The sequence below is a fragment of the Gorilla gorilla genome, chromosome 7 (genome assembly GCF_029281585.2).
Source record: "Gorilla gorilla gorilla isolate KB3781 chromosome 7, NHGRI_mGorGor1-v2.1_pri, whole genome shotgun sequence".
In the NCBI taxonomy this organism is placed as follows: Eukaryota; Metazoa; Chordata; class Mammalia; order Primates; family Hominidae; genus Gorilla; species Gorilla gorilla.
Window position 1 is genome coordinate 136,666,740 of NC_073231.2, and position 21,280 is coordinate 136,688,019.

The 21,280-nt window shown below is 39.8% G+C and overlaps 1 protein-coding gene and 1 long non-coding RNA gene across 4 annotated transcripts in view; one reads left to right on the top strand and one right to left on the bottom strand.

Moving 5' to 3' along the window:
- Positions 1-21,280, bottom strand: part of ADCY8 (adenylate cyclase 8) — a 260,945-nt gene that overhangs the window by 95,920 nt on the left and 143,745 nt on the right. For 2 of the 3 annotated variants that reach the window (XM_004047533.5, XM_019031860.4), the window contains exon 8: positions 8,621-8,818. The exons of the other annotated variant lie outside the window; for it this stretch is intronic. In XM_004047533.5, coding sequence (XP_004047581.1) covers positions 8,621-8,818 — 198 coding nt within the window. The remainder of the gene's footprint in view (positions 1-8,620; positions 8,819-21,280) is intronic. 3 annotated transcript variants of the gene reach the window in all.
- LOC129523997 (uncharacterized) lies at positions 7,731-8,627 on the top strand. Its single transcript, XR_008667650.2, has 3 exons — positions 7,731-7,823; positions 8,130-8,293; positions 8,457-8,627. It is a non-coding gene; the product is annotated as an uncharacterized lncRNA (long non-coding RNA).

The following is a 21,280-nucleotide window of genomic DNA, read 5'->3' on the forward strand; positions in this document are numbered from 1 at the left end:
TTATCATAATATAAAACTGGCAAAAGCTTAGTTGTGTGTAACAAATGAAGCTCATTCAACTTCAGTTTTGTTTAATATGAATTTGATCTTTTTTTTGTTTTTGAGATGGAGTCTTGCTCTGTCACCCAGGCTGGAGTGCAGTGGTGCAATCTCAGTTCACTGCAACCTCTGCATCCCAGGTTCAAGCGATTCTTGTGCCTCAGCCTCCCGAGTAGCTGGGAGTACAGGTGTGTGCCACCACACCTGGCTAATATTTGTATTTTTAGTAGGGGCAGGGTTTTGCCATGTTGGCCAGGCTGGTCTCGAACTCCTGATCTCAAGTGATCCACCCGCCTCATTCTCCCAAAATGCTAGGATTACAGGCATAAGTGACCACTCCCGGCTGGGTTTGATTGTTCTGGGAGGCTATTTCTGGCTTTGTCTTCTCTTGAGCCATCTTGTCACAAAACTACCTCCTTGATTGCTCAAGCTAATCAGCCTTTTTTGGGATACACAATTCAAGGGTGGTTCGATGACTCATCATTCCTTCTCCCACTGGCCTAAGAGAAAAAATGTTTCATGTGTTCATGTATTCACTTATTTGATTCTTACGTGTTCATGGATAGTTAGGGTGATAGAGTTGGCTTTGTTTTCAGGCTACCTTTATCAAGATTGTGTCTGTTGCCAGAAACATGAGGTGGATTGTTTGTATATGTGTGTGCCTATATATGTGTACATGTGTGACATGTGTGGATATTTGTGTGTGTGGGGGGGGACAGGGGGGAATGAATAGAGGATAAAAGAAATGTTCATGATTTTAACTTTTTTTTGGTCTCTATGGTATATTTGCCATATGCATTACTGTATTTGCCATATGCATTACTGTATAACTCTTCCCTTGCAACCCACTGGCTTCATCCTTCTTGAATTTCAAACTGTATGAAAATCATGTGCTTAGGAGAAAGACAGGATTTTTCAAGGTGTGGCAGAAGTGGTAGAATAGCTTGGGAGACACAGTGAACTCTACTTGAATCCCCACTCTGCTGCCTTCTATTACTGTGGGCCTTGGAAAAGCTGCTCAAACTCTCTGAGACTCCCTTACCTGTCAAATAGTACAATTAGTACCTCCATAAAGGAAGTTGTGACATTTAAGTAAAATGAGGTAAAACATTTAAAATAGTCATGATAGGGCCTGATATGGTAGTAAGTGATCAGCAAATACCAGTTTCCTTGTCACATTGCTGTCTCAGTTGCAATTCATTGCAGCCTCCAAGGCACTGAAGTATTATCTGCATTTCATCTGCACCACCTTGCAAAGTGGCCATTATCATGCCTAATTTTAGGATGGGAAGTTCCCAGATCACAAGCCAGAGTGTAAGTTCCCAGGGCACAGAAGCTGTGGCTTTATGTCTTCCTATATCATCTCAGTATAAGATGCCCAATGGAGTGGACACAAACAGAATCCAAACCAAGCATACTGAATGCTCTGAGCTGTTCCTGATGGACTTCCCAAGAATCAATAGCGTGAATGCTCTGAGCTCTGCTGGAGGCACTTCCCAAGAATCACTAGAGTGAACACTCTGAGCCATGCCTGATGGACTCCCAAGGAATCACAAGAAGTGGGGACAGAAAGACAATCTTTTGCAGGAGCATAAAGAAACCCATGCATGAAATATCTAATCCTTGGCTGGCTTGTCCTCACAGGAAGAAAAGCGTGGCCTTTGGGAATGATCAAACACCTATCATCCTTGAAGAGAGAAACAATTCTTCTTATCTTTTTTTGGAAAATAGTGATAATAAGGATCTTAGAATAATCAAATCATTTAGAGAAAATACAAGCAAATGACACCTACAAATTTAAGCACATCTCAGAGGCCAAGGTGGTCACTGCTTGTGCTCCAGTGATCCTGGGAGATTGATGGAAGCACCTCTTCCAATGAGCTACAAGGCTGTACTTGCTTAGATTAATGACGGTTGGAACCCTGGTACCCTGGGATACAAGACACATTAAGATTGGCCCATATGAGATTTATCTTAAAGAGGGTCTTGCCTTGTGCAGGTTTGGGTTAGAAGAGGATTAATTAGAAGGACAAGGGAAAAGAAAGACTATTGCATTTATACAAACTTCTGTTACATGAATATTGTGCCATTTAATTTTCACAACAACCCCTAGGGGCAGACAATCATACTCATTTCGATGAGATCAAGCCCCTTGCTTTGTATCACCCAACCGGTAACTGGTTGGAACTGGGTTCAAGTCAGGAATCCAGTCTATGTTCTTTCCTCTGTCTTTCAACGAAGACTAAATACTGGTGAGCGAAATGAGCATTTTATACGTGTGTGTGTGTATCCATTTGAGTGACAGAAAGATATCAACTTGTCATTACCCATTATTGATCAGTAAACTAATCAACTGTCCTTTATGCTCACTTCTATTTCCAAAGTGGGACTTGAACTGAGGTCTAGTTGATCCCAAAGACTGTGGTCCTGAAGCCGTTATTAGCCTCTTGGAGACATCTCCTCTAGATTTGTTAAAAGCCATATTACCCTTGAGTTAGGACCCGGGGACTTTTTGATGTAAGCTGATCTCTGAAGATGTGGGGCAAGTGACCAGCCCGAGTCTCATACTCAATCAAGGACAGAGAAAGATGGCCAACAACCCAGAATAACAAAATCCAAAAAAGAGTATTTACCAAAATGCAGGTCTTCTTGCAAAATCAGAATCTTGGGGGCAGAGTGATGGGATGGTACCTGCATTTCAAACAAGATCCCCAGATGATTCTTAAGTTTGAAAACTATTAGCCTGAGACAAAGAGAGTTTTAGTATATAAATTTGTCACAAGGACAAAGGATGCCTTTTCTCAAAGCAATTAAGAATCAAGAGGAAAAATATCAGCATTAAAAGAAGGAAGGAACTTTAATCTTCCCTGATATGGCTTGATTATCACACTTTACCCACAAAAAAGCCCATATCCAAAGCATAAATACCCAATCAATTTTGAAGTATATATTAAACATATCTTGATCTTTATTCAAGATGAGGAAGTCACCTTATTCTAGGTGATAATATTGTTTTTGGAACACTTAGCTTAATGAAATAATTCCACATAAGTGTTCCTATGTTATTAAGCTCTCTTAAGATGCTAAAGTTTTGGGTTGGCTATTCTGGCTTGGAAACATCCATAAGTAAATGTAATTAATTGTCTTCCCTATCCTAAGCCTCATTCAGAGCCATTTCCCAGAAGAGAAGTGAGGACCAGAGGCTGAGAAATATCACCTTCTTGTAAGTGCTCTGAAAATGGAAGAGCCCAAGATAAGTGATCCCATAAAAGGTTAAGTTCCTCAGTGTGTAAGGAAGGCTCACAAATAAAAAGGACAAAGGTGAGCACTGCGATAAAATATTGGCAATGAAGACAAATGTGTAAATCATACCATCAAGGTATAAGAAATGTGCAAGTCACAAAAGGAGAATTATAAAGGCCAAAATATGTACTGACAAACCTTCTACTGCAATAATAATTTTAAAAATAAAAACAGAAATGCCAGGCAGGTGCTGCTTTTTACTTCTTACCAAATTGCCAAGTTTTTAAAAGTGTAAGCACAATTTTTAAGGGCAACTTCAAAATGACTATTAAGTATTTTTAAATGTGAATTCTCTTTCACCCACCCCTAGGATTTTATCCTAAAAAATAAATAAGCAAAAGTGCATAATTTAACTATGAGAATAGTCATTACAACATAATTTGTAATTTATAATAGTGAAAACTTTTTTTTAAAAGCCTGAAATGGTTAAATGTGCAATGAGATAGTATGTAAATACTAAAATTACTGTGTAAGTGAATATTTAATAATGGGGAAAAAAGCTCAAGCAAAGAATGTTTAACACTATGTTACGAAGCCCTGTGCATACAATGGTCTATTTTTATAAAAATTGTTGATATGGTTTGGCTCTGTGTCCCCACCCAAATCTCATCTTGTAGCTCCCATAATTCCCACATGTGGTGGGAGGGACGCAGTGGGGCAATGACTGAATCATGGGGGTGGGTCTTTCCTATGCTATTCTCGTGATAGTGAATGGGTCTCGTGAGATCTAATGGTTTTTAAAATGGGAGTTTCCCTGCAAAAGCTCTCTCTTTGCCTGCTGCCAGCCACATAAGATGTGACTTGCTCCTCCTTCACCTTCTGCCATGATTGTAAGGCCTCCCCAGCCATGTGTAACTGTAAGTCCAATAAACCTCTTTCTTTTGTAAATTGCCCCATCTTAGGTATGTCTTTTTCAGCAGCATGAAAATGGACTAATACGGTTGTGTACATACGTCTATAGATTCACACTCATGTAAGACAAGAATGACAGATGCCAGAATGGTAACAGTGGTTACCCTGGGTTGAAAGATTCAAAGAGATTTCATTTTTTTCTTGTTGCCTTATACTTAGTATCAACTTTTACTGGTGAAAATGCATTCTTCTTTTAATAAGAAAATATCCAATAAGAAATATTCAATAAGGAATTACCGATGTGATTGGTAGCATCTGACAGACACATTAAGTTTTCTACATCTCTTTACCATAGTTCTGATTTGTGCTTGCCCATGAGATCTGTAAGCCCACTTAGGAAATATCTAGCCTGACTAAAGAAGGGCAAATGATTCATCTGGGAAATGTGGGAAGAGCTGAAGAAGGCCTTTGGCAACTGCAATAGGTCTCCTCTCCCCTATCCAGAGTTCTGCTTAGAAAGTCCTGATGATTGGCTGGGTAGTGAAGGAAGATGTTGAGTCACTAATTCTAACCTGGCTGAGGCCCAAGCCTTGGGTCACATGACTTGTTACATATCATCCACACTGGGTGATTTTTTAGAGTGAAGGGAGGTGATACTAATTTCACATTGTAAAAATAGACATCTACTACTTTCCTGGGCAAACCAGGACATATGGCCACCATGGTCATAGGAAATTCATAGATTTATAGCATTAACTGCTGAAGCGGTCAGCAGCTGTCCAATGTCCTCATTTCACAGATAAAGAATCCAAGGACTAGAGAAGGAAAGATGTGTTCACTAAGCTACATGAGTCATGAGCATACTGTTCTGAAGCTTAACTCAAAAGACTCCTGTGAGGGAGCAGGGAGTGAGCCACCTTTGAAATTCCATGGCAGGGAGTACACAGAACTTTTATTCTCTGCTGAAACTCCACTAAAAAGAGTCAGATCAAAATTGACCCTGCCTTTCGGCTCTTAGAGTTCACAAAAAATATCCTGAAAACAGCTACAGGGGGTGAGGCAGTCTTATCTAACCTTCTTAAACTGAGTCTTTATTCATTTCCTTATTCATTCAACAAGTATTTATGCAATACCATGAATTATGTAAAAGTCCTGTTTCACATAATGTTGTGGATAGGCACGCCAATTATTATAGGCAAACGTGACCAGGGAATGTCTGAATGATATTTCTGTACATTTCGATGGAGCTTTGTTCATTTCGGTGTTTGAACATTTCAGTGTTTTTGTAAAGGTGGAAAGGCAAACGGGTTCCTATATTCATTTGTCTTCTTATTGTTCAAACAGAATAAAGCCTTTTCTTTCCTACAAAGATTGCAAAGGAACAATTATTTTTCCATTTCCATTTTTCCTTTCAGAAAACATACTTTTATGGTCCAGACTTGTTCCCAAGAAGAAAGGTAGGGCAGTGGGAAGAGAAAAGGCTTTAGAATCATAAATATTGTATGTATTTTAAAAATTCTAAGATATATATTCTTAATAAAGATGTTCAATTTTCCTTAAAATGTACACCTTAACATCTTTGAAATCAGCATGCACCTTATTATCAGGGGAATCCTAAAATCTTGAGTTCTTTCCAGGGAGGTTTGCAATTGCTTCTGTGGTCACCAGGTGGCAATATCAACCCAGGATCATTTTAAATTAACTTCTCTGATAATTTTTTTTTTTTTTTTTTGTCCACATTCAAAGTGTGAATTCATGCAGCAAACCTATGCAGATTCCATTTCGGAGTTTAAATTCTTGGGGAGCTTCTTCCCTTTATTAAATCAATACCAGGGTATAGGCATATGGGTTTCCTCACTACCCTTGTCTAAGGGGGTTGTCCCGCCAGCCCCTCAGCCCCCCATATCCTTACCCTGAGGGTGTAAGCCCAGTTTATTAGTGTGTGTGTGTATGTGTGTGTGTTTCCTCTTAGAAACCCATATTGAGGTTTTTTTTTTTCCTTTCTGAGAGCTGCATAGAAAATACAGCATCTCACAGTTGATGACACCTTAGAGTCAATGAAATATAGTAGCTGGATTTTGAGATCTAAGATCTCTACTTAACCTCTTGGAGGTTCAGTTTTCTCTTTTGTAAGTGGAATAGTAAACTGATATATCTAACAGCAAGCACAGAGGAACTGCATATTAATGCTATTTTCTGATTCTGGAATCCTATGTATTTGAAAGTCTTGTTTTAATTTTGTTATGGCTCTAGAACCCTTTCCTACTTAGCCTCTCCTGTAAACTCCCTCTCTGTGCCTCCCACTGCATCCAAGGTTTGACAAAAGGAAAATGAAGACAGCATGGGATTGTCTTCTTCGTATGAAACCCTGGGAAATAAAGTCCTGGGGACTCCTGGCAGAGGCAGCATAGTCAACAGACAAGAGCAGTGGCTATGGCATCATGGTGGGCTCAGATTCCAGTCCCTCTCTGACAGTTTGACTTTGGAAAAGCTTCATAATAGTTTCTCCATGTCACCTCTCACCAAGTATAAAATGAAGCTCATAATAACATCTACTTTTTATTACTGTTTTTGTCAGTTGATTTATGCAGACAGCTTAGAAATACTGCCTGGTACTTCGTAAATACCCAATGAATGTTACTTGTGATATATTCTCTGCTCAGCAGTAACACAGTCCCTAGAGATGGTCTCAGAGCAAGAGTCAATGAAGAGTATCTCGGTAAGAGTCAGTGAAGAATATCTCGGTGACAGGAGAGGAGTGATCGTTTGCTGATGTGTCCTGTTGCCATCACCACTGGGGAACCCATGCAATGCATAGCACAGGCTAGGTGGTCTGTGGCTAGACTGTCAATGGGCAAGTCCCATGTTTGTTCAGGGTGCTGTCCTCTGGCTCTTCTAGAAGAATCTTCCCTGGTCACAGAAATCAACCTCAGGCACGCTGTGCCTCCCTTAGATGTGAATGCTATTAAATAAAACACACTAGAAACTATCTGTAGTATGCACGGGTTAGGTTATTAGTGAAGCAAGTACATCTTTAGCAAAAATAAATAAAAGCATTTTGTATAGCTCTGGACACAGGTATTTACACAAGCTAATTGAGAAGTTTCTTTGTAAAGCCATCTGCTCTTCATCCTAGCTTCTTCAATGCAGTAACCGGGAAAGAAAATGTATTTAATTTGGACCTTAAGCCCTTAATTATATGATGAATAAGAGAAGTGTGTCTTTTATTTTTTTGTGTGGGTTGAGTGAGGCAAAATGTTTCTTTTCCTTTTGTTTTGTTAGTACATAGACACAATCCATCTCAAATTGGGAACTGTAGGTGAAGGTATTAATTTTGGAGTCTGCAATCCTTAGGTAGCTATCAAAGAAGCTCATTGGGAATGCTGTATGTGCACAGAATTGTGAATTCTCTAAACTAAGGAAAGCAAATCTCCCAGGCAGCTGAACAAACTTACAAAAAAATTGCTCACTGGAGCTTTACAGAGTATTGAATCAAACTCCTGAAATTTGCTTGTAGATTCCCTGCTGTTCCTGCCCGAGGCTCCTGCAGATGCCAGGCACCTCTTATGCTCAGTCAAGGAAGGTCTGTCAGCTTCTATCAGCACAAAGGAGCAACCCAGTTAAGCAAGGTCGGCACCCCATCTGCCCACTCCCTTCTCCAGTTCAAAGCTGAGGTGGGGGAGGGGAATGGAAAAAGTCATCATTAATGTGGTGATAGCTGCCATCCTTGAACACTTTACCTAATCAAGGTATTGCCCTGAAGACTTTCATATTAACTGTGAGGTAGGTGCATTCATTATCCTCATCATACAGAGGGGAACTCATGCTCAGAGAGGTTACTTTACTCATCTAAGGTCACATAGCAAGAAAGTGGCAGAGGTGGAATTCAAATTTGACTCTGAATCCACAACCCATCTTCTTTCTACTATGCCTAGGTCAGAAGACTCTGAGGCAGCAGACAACTGGGAAAAGGGGAGAATAGATATCTAAAATCTAAGAAAGACAGTGTTTATCACTGATGCTTACATCAAGTTATTGGGTGCCCTCATTTATTATGTTAGAATGGTTGCAGCTGATGTGAATTCATCTAAAAGCAAAGGTAAGTGGCTGTTAATGCCACTTGGCTTAATAATCTCAAAGTGGAAGAAACTCTTCTGATGCTTACTGAGTTAAAGGAGTCTTTGTTCTTGGAGTCTTCTTTTCCTTAAAGAGCAAGCTGATGTTCTCTTAATCTAACTCTCATCTCCTTTCATGACCTTCAGTCTACTCATGATTTTCAAGGAGAAAAATGAAAGACAGTACCAAACCAAACCAAAGCAAACAAACAAAGAAACCAAAACCACAGCCCCTGGGCTCTCTCTCTAGTCCCATGAACATTTACCACAATTTACTCAGAAAAAGAGCCGCTGTGGAGACCCAGCTCTACCTTGTGCTCCAGGCTGGAGTCTTTAAACATCAGTGAGAATGGCTTGATATGCTCTCTTCTCAATTTATCGCCACTCCGCAAGTCGATGGTATGTTCTATTCTCTTGTTAATTTCCTCAGGCCCAGACTGGACATGCAAAGCTTGTGCAAGATGGTTTGGAAGCAGATTTATTGAATTTCTTGTTAGGGCAGCCAGAGTCTAGGGGGAAAGCACATGCAAACACAATAAACCTGCTAGTCCCCTTTAGATAAAAAAGAAATGCAATGTTTTTAGATCATGTTGCATTGCAAACAGTAATAGCATTCCATGCAGTTGTATTCAGTGAAACCTACAGAAGTTGATCTGATAGCATTTGGTGCAGAGAAATACAACCTGGCAAAATATCACATCCAGAGGAACACTTCCTTTTTCTCTATGTAGGCACACTGAATTCCTTTGGTTGAGGTATTTGGAGAGTTGTTGGCTTAGAAATGTTAATCAAGACCCTTTCTCTAACCAGGCACAACCTGGGTATGAGAGAAAGAGAACCAAAAAAAAATAACAGAAAGTAAATATATGTTAAAAGTCCACAAAAATGATCATCTCCAACTGAGTAGATTCCACATTTTCGTGTGACCTTTCATTTAATGGTGGTGGAGAGACTTGGGGTCTTATCGCTTGCATTTTTTTTTTTTTTTTAGCATTACTCATAGAAAGACAGCCAAATATGCCAGGATCTGCTCCTTAAACTTGATGAAGATTGCTAAATTTTTTACTTCGCTAATATGTCCCTCCCTCAGCATAGGCCATTATATATCTATATATTCATATAGATATATGTGTGTAATTTCTTTTAGGTAAAAAATGCAAGCAACTTGCAGCCTCCCACCATTTCACAGGGTTACACAGCACGAGACGGGGAAAGGCATAACCACCATGGTTGGTCACTGGATATGGATACATGGATGCAGAAACTGCATTGGCTTACGAAGACACACCAGGTTTGGCAAGGAGACCTTTTCTCCTGGTGATTCAGTAGCCAGGATAAGATTAACTGGCTGGATCTAGCCAAATGCAGTGTTCACTCACAGCACCAATTTAAGGCAGCTTCTTAGACCAAAAAAAAAAAAAAAAAAAAGTGTGAGTTGGACCTGAAGGGATATATAGGGACAAGGAAGCCCAACCCATCCTTCCAAGAGATCTTCTTGAAGGAAAGTAGAGGATGCCACGCATCTGTAGAGTGAGTAAGGAAGTGAAAATTCTCTGCCTTTATACACACTCACTGCATTTGCTTTCCTCTGCCAGCCTCTCAGCTTGGCTATGTTTAGAACACAGGCTAGACGAAGATAAGATTATAGAGTCATCAAATGGCAGCCTGTGAGAGGTGACATAGGACCTTGCAGATCCTCTTGCCAAACCTTCAGATATCGATGAGCCTCAGAGAGACTTGCTCATTTGCCGCCAAGCCAGATCTGCTGACTCCAGGACCACAGCTGGAGTCGGGAGCTTTGACCTCTGTGAAGCCATCCAGCCCACCCCATAAGGATTTTCCCTATGGTGTTATTGAACCCTTCATTTTAACCTTCATGAAGGTAATCAATGAAACATAAATTCAAAGCTTCTAAAGCATTCTATAGCAGGGCTCATCACGGCTAGAATTTACTGAAACCCTCTTCTCCAGCCCTAGAATAAAGAATAGAGCTGCCTGTGCCAACATGAGAAAGCAAAGTATATGCTCTTAGGGCACTGAAGCACGTAATTTCAGCTCTGAGTACCAAAGAGACTACTATAGAGAAAAAAATAGATGTTAGGGGGTGGTATGTTAGGAGAAGGGCTGGAGCAGAGACAAGGAGGCCAGAACCAATGTTCTGGATAATTGAACAGCAGGATACATGCGGGGCCAGAGAGTTTAGTCCCTGGAATTAAATGCTATTAGTGCAGCATCCCAGAGAGCAAAGGAAGCTGAACTGTCAGCCACTTGGTGGATTTCTCATTGGTTTTTTGGTCAGAAGTTTTTTTCATATGGCATGGAAAGTGATAAAACTCCAATTTCCGTCTTGGAGAAGAGATGGAAATGACAGTCCAGCTGTCCTCGTCTGACCATACATTCTGACCTTGGGATGCCAGGGTGCCCTCGTAAGTGCTTGGAGCTGGGGTCTAACAGCTGGAGAGGAAATCTGCTACAACATCTAAGCACATTCATAGTTAGGCATCTCTCACTGATATTTTTATTTGTATATGGTTTTCCTTCTATTAACTAAATTGAGCTTATCCACTCTACCAGTCCCTTGTGCCTTCAGTGACTCTAAGACTTTTGGATTTCACAGAGGAGGGAAGTTTCAAAAAATAGTTTGGGGATTGATTTCTTTAAATTTCAGTAGCAGCAGCAGCAGTAGCAACCACAGCTCTTTAATATGACCATTATGTAATAGAAGAAAGGGCGTTTTTTTTCCCTCAACAGGAATGATGTAATCTCAGAATAAAAGACAGTCCTTTACATTGAATACATTTAATTTAATAAATAACTATCTACTTTGTCCTTATTTTTCTCATATTAATGTGAACTGGTGAAAATGTTAGCAAGAATCGATACTGGTATGTAGAGGACATTTGGAAATTAGGAATAGACATTGCTTCCTGGTTGCCTGTGCTGTATTCAGCCGTCCATTCAGAGAAGGATTCTGCTGCCATTGGCCACTTCTGTAGGATAGAGACCAATGAAATCTCCTCCTTTCAAAACTCCCCTGCTCCTCTCCACATTCTATTGGCTGTCTATGTGGTTGCTTCAAATGAGAGAGAAATTTAGAGGCATTCTTCTTTCTTTCATCACCACCACCAAGTTATAGGTAATAGTTGGGAAGGAGCTCCTTTCATCAAAATGTCAATAATGTGGTGGAGAATTCTTTTCTTGCCCATGTAGTTATTTTTATTCTTTGCAAGTGTTTTCCTAGCATTTTATGCACATAGTCAATTTTCAGTGATATTTTTTCTGATTATTTCCTCTGTCAACTACATATGACAATTACAAATGCTGTTTGGCCAGCAACCTCTCTAGCACCTACTTCACTCCTTAGGAGTATATGTGCTTAAGGGAAGACCATCATTAACTCAGGAAGGCAAGCAAATTGAAACTAGAGAGGGACATCAGGAAATCATCTGCTTTCATTTAACCCCCAGTACACTGCAAAGCATACATGTCTTTGGGGGTGACTATGATTTGGGATTATCTGTGATACCCCTCTGTCTCATTAGTCATTAGTAATGACCACTAAGATGTCACCTTCAGTGGGATAATGTTACCAACATAAAAAATCCATACACTGATATATTCACAGTGATTCATTTGTAATCAGTAGTGGAGACAGGTATAACTTGTCTTATTTGTCTATTTAGAGTCATTAGAGTCATACTGGAATGAGCTATTTTTAATAGAATAGGGCTTTCTCTTTTTAAGACTTACAGCACCAGTGTGAGCTAGACTGAGATAATGTTTAAAAATAGCATAAGCTTCCAAATATGATTCCAGTATTAAATTGACCTCCAAAATGTTGAGACGGTTCTTTCATATAAACACTCTAAACAATTGGCTAAAGAACAGGAAAAACAAATGGACAAAATGGAATAAAATGGAAAATGCCATAATACTTGACTATAATATAATATATAATAATAGAATACATATATTTGAACATATGCTTCAATGTATGATTGAAGTATACATTGTATTTATATATAATATATGTATATGTGTATACTTAGCTGGTGTTTTTGATATTTGAGATGTCAGATTGAAGCAGCAATGTAATAATGTTATAAATGATGTTATAAATAAATAATGCTATTCATTTACTTTAGCTGGTGTTTTAGGTATTTGGGAAGTCAGCTGGAGCAGCAGAAATGGCAGTTTGCAGCTGAGATGGCCTCTCATGACTGAGTTTTTTCCCAAAAAGATGTTGAATTCCCTAGATTTATCCTAATGGAGATTCGTGCTCTCCTCAGGTATTTCCATAAATGCTTCCTCCCTCACAGGTGCTTGAGATAGATCAAAGTGCAGATGAGAACAAGAGTTCCTTCTGAACTGAGTCTCTGATGATAGGATCTTGCTTGACAGTTTCGGGGTTCTGGTGAAAATTATAATGAGAGGGTCAGGTAGCCCTTTGTAAATTGCATTTGAATGGGCTGGGGGAAGTCACAAATCCTCTTAAGCTCATCATTTGGTTTATGATCAGAAGACTCTTCTTTAGGACTTGTCTTTTATCTGTGTTCCCAGTAAAATCCTAATTTTCTTGCAGATCCTATCACTTCATGGATTGTCATAAAATTTGGTATTCATTAATCGGTTTGTCACAGCAAATAATTCTTCCCAGCAAGATTGCAGGCTGAAGGTGTACTGTCTAGAAACATCCAGTTTTGTTGAGTCAAAACCATTTCAGGTTTAGGGATCATACGCTCAAATCTCAAAAGACCCTTTAAAGCATCCTTACAGACACTGCAAATCAGCTTACATAGTTACAGTACTGGAGTGATCTATTTCGTTGTTAGATCCTCCTAATTCACTCTTTCTCAAAAATATGTTTCAAGAAGCACAAGAATGATGAGATGCTTCATTACAAAGTGGTTCTGTGGACCAATCAGTTTAGAAAATGTAGATCCATTATTTGTTTACTGCCATTTCTCCTTACCTTAATTTTGTCTCTTTTGTTCATTTCTTTGTCCCCAGGGCCTATGACAATGCCTGATACTTTGTAGTCACTTAAGTACTTTGTAACCACAATAAATGTGTTTACTGAATGAAAAATTTCTTATATCTTCCTAACTCAATACACTTTATTGAGATTAAGGCACTGATAAGTTCCGCAGAAATAAGACTTTTAAACTCTGCATCTTCCAAACTTTTTTGACCACAAATCCCCCGTTTCTTGAATTGCCTCTATATGTTTCACGGAATGCTATTTAAAGTTCTTCCCTGCTTTTATTCACAATTTCCACACACTGGACCTATTTCCGATTTCTGAACAAGATCTACATCCATCTCCCTTCATGTGGCTGCTTTCCAGTGTCCTTGGCTTTCTTCACCAGGCACATGAAATGTATTTCCCCAGTTGTTCCATAGGTGATACAGTTTCTACATATTGCATAATTCTTCTTAGTTTGTCCTTGCCTTGTGGGTACTACTTCACAGAGTATCAGACCCAATGCACGTGGCATCTGACCTTGTGGTGGAGCATGGACACCTAACATAATCTGACCTATTAAGTAATTACTCATTTTATGCATTGAAACATGTAGCATCTAGGCATGTATCCTACTGCTACTATAAAAAACAAATAAGACATCACCTCCTCCAGTAAGCCTACTCTGAGGCTGCAATTGTCCTTATCACCATTACTATGATTCATTGTAATTGCCTAATTAGGTGATTGTTTCTCTAGACTATGACCTCCTTGAGGCCAGGCACTGTGTTTTATCTATAACTGAGTCTCCGGCACCTGGTATATCTGCTAGGTTCGTAATAAGTGTATATGAAAGGAAGGAATGAATGAGTGGATAGACGAAAGGTCGAGTGCCTTTATAAGAAGATTGTCGAACACATGGAGACAGGGTGGGGAACATCACACACCGGGGCCTGTTGTGGGGTCGGGGGAGGGGGGAGGGATAGCATTTGGAGATATACCTAACGTGAATGACGAGTTAATGGGTGCAGCACACCAACATGGCACATGTATACATATGTAACTAACCTGCACGTTGTCCACATGTACCCTAAAACTTAAAGTATAATAAAAAATAAAACTAAAAATAAAAAAATAAGAAGATTGTCCCTAGGGCAGTGTTTCTCGTCTTTTGCTGCAAAAGTCCCTTTAGTTTTTTTCTGTTCTCTCCCAAATGGACTTCAAATTTTGGAAAGATTCTGTTTACCAAACTGTATTAAATAAGAAGTAGTTTATTTTCCTGCTATTTGATCAAATGCCTAGTTTTTCTCAGCATGAGATAAAAGGCACTACCAATGCAGTTAATATTCCAGCCAAGAGCAAGGGCCTTTAAAGGCAGCCTAGTGACGCTTGTCAATGTGAGGTTTTATTCAGACTTTTGGAATCCAGAGAATGTCACTCCCATTACTACTTCCCAGTGCTGGCTGCTAGAGCACCAGAGACCACAGGCTGGCAAGGGGTAACCTTGAGCCTTTTCTGGGACCAGCACCTGGGATAACTTCAGTTTGTGTGTTCTCCATGAGCCAGTTGTGGAAGGAGGTTAAGGTCACTAGTGAAAGCACTTTATTCTTTATTAGCTCCTGGACAAGGCAGATGTGGTAGTCTTTGGATTTAGCTATAGTAGTTGTGACTGAGGTCTCACAGTGTGGGCCAACTCATTGCTGATATGGGAAAGACCTAGAGAGAACGCCAGGCTCAGCAATCTCAAGGCACAGCTGTGCAGCTTCTGTCTTTCATGCTGAGATGTCCTAACCTTTCCCAAAGACTCTGCTTGTTTTCAGTTTCAGGCTGGAATCTTCATTCAGAAGTAGGTAGGGCCAGTAGTTTCCCCACCTATTCTTGGAGCACGCTTCCATTACCCCTGTGGCAGCATGTTTCTGTGCCTAACTTGGAAGCCTCTATACCTCTATTTTAAACTTGCTGCCTGCAGCCTTTGGGTTGTGGAAAAGGCAGAGGTTCCACCTTTCAGTTCTTATGAACTTCCTATGTCCTACAAGACACAGGAAAAACAGTGAGCCTAAGTAAGAGTACCCCAACAGTGCACATTACAGCGATTCTTTCTCTACTGTTTGGTAAAATGCCAACCCAACCCCTGGAAGAGAAGGCTTCTACTTTAAAAAGAGTCATTTTGTGTTCTTTTTTGGACAGATTATAATAATATACAATTATGTGGCACATTGTGATATGATATACGAATATGTTGTACAATGATTAGATTAACCTAGTTAATATACCCATCATCTTAAATACTTATCATTTATTCTTCTTAAGAAAGCTCATACCTTGGGAAAGCTTCAAGGTGACCTAGTCTACAATGGTTTGCATTGAGGACCTCAGGGAGGAGAATGCTTGTTATGTTTGAAAATGGCACAATTTTTTTCCCTCAAATCTGGGAATGGGGAGTTATGAGATGAAATATTTTCCTAGTAAGAAAATGCTAAGTGGTATTTGAGTAAACATTGACTTGGGGAGCCCTTGATAAAATATCCACTTGAGATCTCCAAGACCCTGTCTTATAACAAGTTTTCCTTCTTATGGGAGTGGAGGTGCTAGTGAATAGGACCATTTCCCATAAGCAAGGTATCTTAGTTAAGATTGTTGCAACTTTTCTTGTCTATACTAAGAGAAAATGAAACAGTACAGCCAAATGATCTGTTTGATGCTTTTTTAGTTAGAAATCATGCTTACTTTTCCTTTTATTTTTTGAATATTTATGTCACTGTAATCTGTTTTCCAAGAAAAGCAAATGAATGTTTAACGAGATCTTATTGTGGGAGAAGGTCGGTGGGATTCTGCTATGGAAAGCGGTTTAAGTAATTTTCATAATAGTCTCATAGCTTCTGCCCCAGGAAACGATATAACAAGGGTCAGAATGTCCATTCTGTTGCGATAATAGCCTAGACATTTCTAATAAGCCTACTGTAGGATTTCAGCACCCCTCTGTTGTCTGGTTTCCCAGTTATGAGTAAACAATGTCAGTCTGGGGCTCAGGCCATTTGGGAAATCGTTGCTTCCCATCTTTAGGCAGAATTGGAAGTTTCCAACTATTGTCTGGATGCTAACTTTGATAGGGATGAAGGGATCTGTGACATCCTTTGATTGACTTTTGTTCCTTGGTATCCTGAAATTTCAGTCTATGATGAAGAAAATAAAACAATGACAAGGGAGGTGCCCCGACTCTGGCTGATACCACACTAGGCACTTACTCATTTGCTACTCGTTGGAACCCCACAACCTCACTCTTGGCCTTTCAACTAATATTGGTAAACTGGAGCATGAAAACAGTTTGATCATTTGGGGGTTTAGGTCCCAGGATATCCAAGCACAATGCTAGGCTGTCTTCCTGGTGTGCTTTGCCTGGCATTAAATGCCTCACCTCTTGCTTCAATTCAACCTACTCCTGGGTCATGGCTTTAGACACAGATGTACTCTCCTGGTTCTCTTGAGATGTGATGTGGGCAAGTGGTCCGCTGTGGCTTCTCTCCAGGTTCAACCACAATTCCCCGTGATTGGGCAGAGTTCTCAGGATAAGAAGACTGAGACCTCACAGAGGGAATTACCAACATTCTGGATTTTGTCCCTTAGACCTGGCCTAAGGAATCCAGCCAGGTTAACTTGGGTCAAGTGGGGTCTGACAATGATTCCCTCCTGCCTGAGAAGCTTGCCTGACTCTATTCCACCAATCTATTAGCTAATCCTAGATGCTTGCCTCTGATATTATTCTTTGAGCTCCTTAAAAAGAAGATTCTCATCTCAGTTTGGGAAATGTGATTATGTCTGAGACATTACACACTTGGGTCATTTTTGTAAAATCAAAAAATGTTGTTAAACTTCTGCAGAATTGGTGGAAACAGAACTTGGCACACTCATTTAGATCCGACCACTTTGACACCACATGATTTGAGGCAAATTGTCAATTGAATTGAATTTTTAGCTTTTTAAGTATCACATCCGTAGTAATGTGTGGAACAGATATGCAAACTCCAGCACGGACTTCATCTCGAGATTAGGGATGGTGTAAGTGCTGGGATAAGGTACGATCTAGGAATGGAGGCAAGATTTCTGCCAGGATTCACATGGGACTCACAAGCAGGGGAGAGAGAAACTGAAACATCGGTGGTTTGTTCATAGGGCCACAGGGTAGGTGTGAATTGAAATATCTCCTAGCACTGAATTAGCTGGGTTGAAATGTCATTGGCTGTAGTTGGTGAGATGACCACTATCCCATTGACTGAATGACCTTGGGTTGGCAACCTGGAGAATTTTAGCTCAGGAAATGAATAAACAAACATATATCCAGACCTAAGTTACTCCATTTTCTTGTGAACATCAAAGATGTGGATTTTTTAGAGGTGTCAATGCCATGGGGAGAAGAAGGTGTGTGTGTGTGTGCATGTTTATATGTGTGTGTGTGCATGTTTATGTGTGCGTTTGTGGGTGTGCAAGTTTACCTGTGTGTGCATGTTTATGTGTGTGTGTGTGGGTGTGCATGTTTGTGTGCATGTTTATGTGTGTGTGTGTTTGTGGGTGTGCATGTTTGTGTGTTTTGGGGTGTGCATGTTTATGTGTGTGTTTGTGGGCGTGCATGTTTGTGTGTGTGTGCATGTTTGTGTGTGTGGTTGTGGTTGTGTTTTCTTAATAGAAATGTTGAGAAAATTGAAATAGAATTATTTAAATGTTTAGCTTTGAAGGTTCAGAAGTAACTTTTAATTTAGGCAGATGAAAAACTTACACATCTTGGGTTGCTGATAAATTGCTCATGTTTGGTGTTTTAAATTTCTCAGTATGAGTTTTTTCACACCACTCTTATACAATTTACTAATCACATGTAGTTATTGATGCTTTCCTTAATTTAATTCCAATGGAGCAACAAATTACTGACCTTCAAGAATCCAGCATCTCTTACTTTTCACCAGTTGTGTCAGGGCAAAACTGGGAAAAGAAGAAACCATCTATGTTAGAGCTACATTGCTACTTCTTTGGGGTTGTGCCTGCTACTTCCTTTTACCCTAACTTTCCCAATACACACATTTCTATAAGAATGGTGTAATTGGTTTAGCTTTTCTGGTTTTTTATTATCCCGAGTGTTTATTTCCAGGCTTATCACTTATGAGCGGTCCTGTGTTTAAGTTTTCCCCAGACATGAAGTCCAGAGTGGGTGATACTGCATACAATGTATCCAAAGTCCTTACTATCTCACAGTGTGACATGATTCTTTCGGGGACTAAAGGTAACATAAAAGTCACACAGTGGGAAGAGACACTGCCAAATCTAGTGGTGCATAACCTGAAATTCACAACAGTAGTTTGGGAATCCTTGAGATAGAAGAGGACCTTGCAAAAACTTCCATCCACACTGTGTCCTTACTGAAGATAAGCCACTGTAAGTCTCTTTTGACACAAGGGGAGGTAAAAAGAAGTACATATATAAGTACCGTGGCTGTTCAGGCCAACAAAAATATCAGTTATCTTTTCTCTGGCTAGAATTCAGTCACCTTAGAGTGGGAAGACTCATGTGTTTGTGTAGAGCAGGAAAACTGGTGGGTCAGGGCACATATAAAATTACTTGAAAAATGGGAATAAAAATTCACTCACATCAAATGCAATTTTGCTTGGAAAGAAAAACCTTCCTCGATATGAACTGCGCTGTGTCAAACAATAAAAGTTATACTTGGTGGCAAAGAGATGAGAGCAATCCTGGTGTAGCTCAATGAAGAGATTTTACACTGAAGGATCTGAGCCCAGTCCTTGGCAAAGTGAACACCAAGATTGATAGAAAATAAATCCCACTTCTTTGTTTTCAAATTGAGGAAATAAGTCAGGGGAAAAGAATCCAGATTTTTGCTTTTACTCTTCCTACCTATCTTCTCATACTTAAAATATCATACATTTCCACCTTGACATATTTAAAGTGCTATACGTTTATTGGGTCTTGTTCGTCAGCCCACAGTTTTATGACTCCCCAAACGATGACTCAATATCTCATAAAAGAAGAGTCCAATTCGTTTGTGTAGAAAAGTTTTAGCAGGTTATCAGCCATGGGAGTAACCGTGGCTGCATGATGTATGCTTGACAACCTAAATGTGTATTTTTCAGGTCTGTGGTTCTACATAAGCCTCAGTCCTATCTCTACCTTTATCTCTTCTTCCTTAGTCTACCCCAGGAACTTCAGAGAAAGGAAGGATGATGAGTCAAAGCAAATGGATCCAATTGCCTACTTAATCCATTCAGTGTTCTCTGGAAGGCTTCAAATCCACTTGTCTTTTGAAACAGAGTGAAAAAGCAGACCTCACTAATGATTCTCCCTGGCTGAACTCAGCAGCTATCCTCAGATTCAGAGCTAAGGACAGCCTGGGGAGTTTTATTGTCAGAAAAAGACATGTTACTGGAAGAATGCAGCTTGACTTCAGGAAAATTTCCAAAGATTTCCATGTTCTTGACCCTAAGTCTGCAGATGTCTTATCTAATAAACATCAAAACTTAATCTGATGTTAAAATGGTTAAAAAAATTACCTGTGGGGAAAAATATGCCTGTGATTCTCTGCATATTTATATTGAATATGGACAATTAGATATCCTGTAACTTATCACAGAAGCAGTTACCTCTGAAAACACACCTTTCTAAAGATCAAGATTCAATATTTCAGGTGTTTTTAGGGGGAGGAATTGCAGGTCAGAATTCCCTGTAGGGAAAGAGAAGTCTGTGCTTTGGTCTTGAGCAAAGAAACTCAGGCTGAGATGGTGGACTTGCTTTTTCTCCCGTTCTAAGGTCTTGTTCCCTCATTCTCGGCTTAATTCCTGCTTGCCTGTAGATCTCAGCTTAAGGTATTTCCTGATTAACTCAGATCAATTTTCCCTCATCTACTACTCTACTACTCTGTCGTGCAATAATTGTAACAATGTTCACAGTGAGCCTGCTGACCTCTTAGTAGCACCATCAAACTGAGCTCCGGAGTGCTTGCCCCACCTTCATCTCTATCCCCAGATCCTAGAACTTTACTGGCAAATTGTAGTTTCTCAGTAAGCTGTTGATAAATGCATGGCTGAATGAATGAATGAACAAATAAGCATCTTGATAGGATTGCCTTTCTTAAGCTGAATGATAAAAGTAAGATGAGTTTGAATTTAAAGAATGCATTTTTTTGCACGCCTTCATATTCACAAAAAAGAGGCTTGCCCCTTAGTTTGAATCCACCATTTAGGGGCAGAAACAAGAAGGAAAGAAATCAAATCCCAGGGAACAATATCGCTCAATAAGAGAACATAATGACCATGGTGAAAACACGACCTTGAAAGCAGGCAAAGGGTGATGATGTCTGTAATGATGTTTGGGTGTTTATCTACATAAAATCATAAGTTATGCTTAGAGAAAAGGGTAAATCTCATTCCCTAGTTAGGTAAGATTTTACCTCAAATACTTTTTAATTTTTTTTTCTTTAACTCCTGTTGCTGAATTTGGTATTCATGTTTTAAGACGGTTCACCAGGATAAGCGTAGCTGTTATCCTACAGTAAGATAACTGTAAACAGTGGATGTCCCCATGGCTTCCTGGTAAATTATTTATGGATGGTAGAATTCTGAAGTGTATGTGGCTCACCAGTACGGCCACAGTCTTGCAGCCTGTGTCTGAGGTAAGGAAATTGAATAGGGCAATGTCAGAGCTGAAAGGAGTTGTTGGATCATCCAGTCCAGTTTTGCTATTGTTCAAATGAGGACACCGAGCCTTGGAGGGGAGAAGTGGTTGCCCAAGGTCTCTTAGTAGCAACTGGACAAATCTGACTCCAACTCAGTTCTGCTTAGTTTCTATTCAGGCCCTTCCACTATCATATGTGCAAATTTTGAATCCTGCAGAGATTTACTCAAAGATCACAAGACTCACAGTCTACAGAATTAACCAGTTCACTCTGAGAAGCCTGAGGCTCAGCATTGGATCCACAAGGAGGTTTCAATCAGGACGGCGATCAGATGAG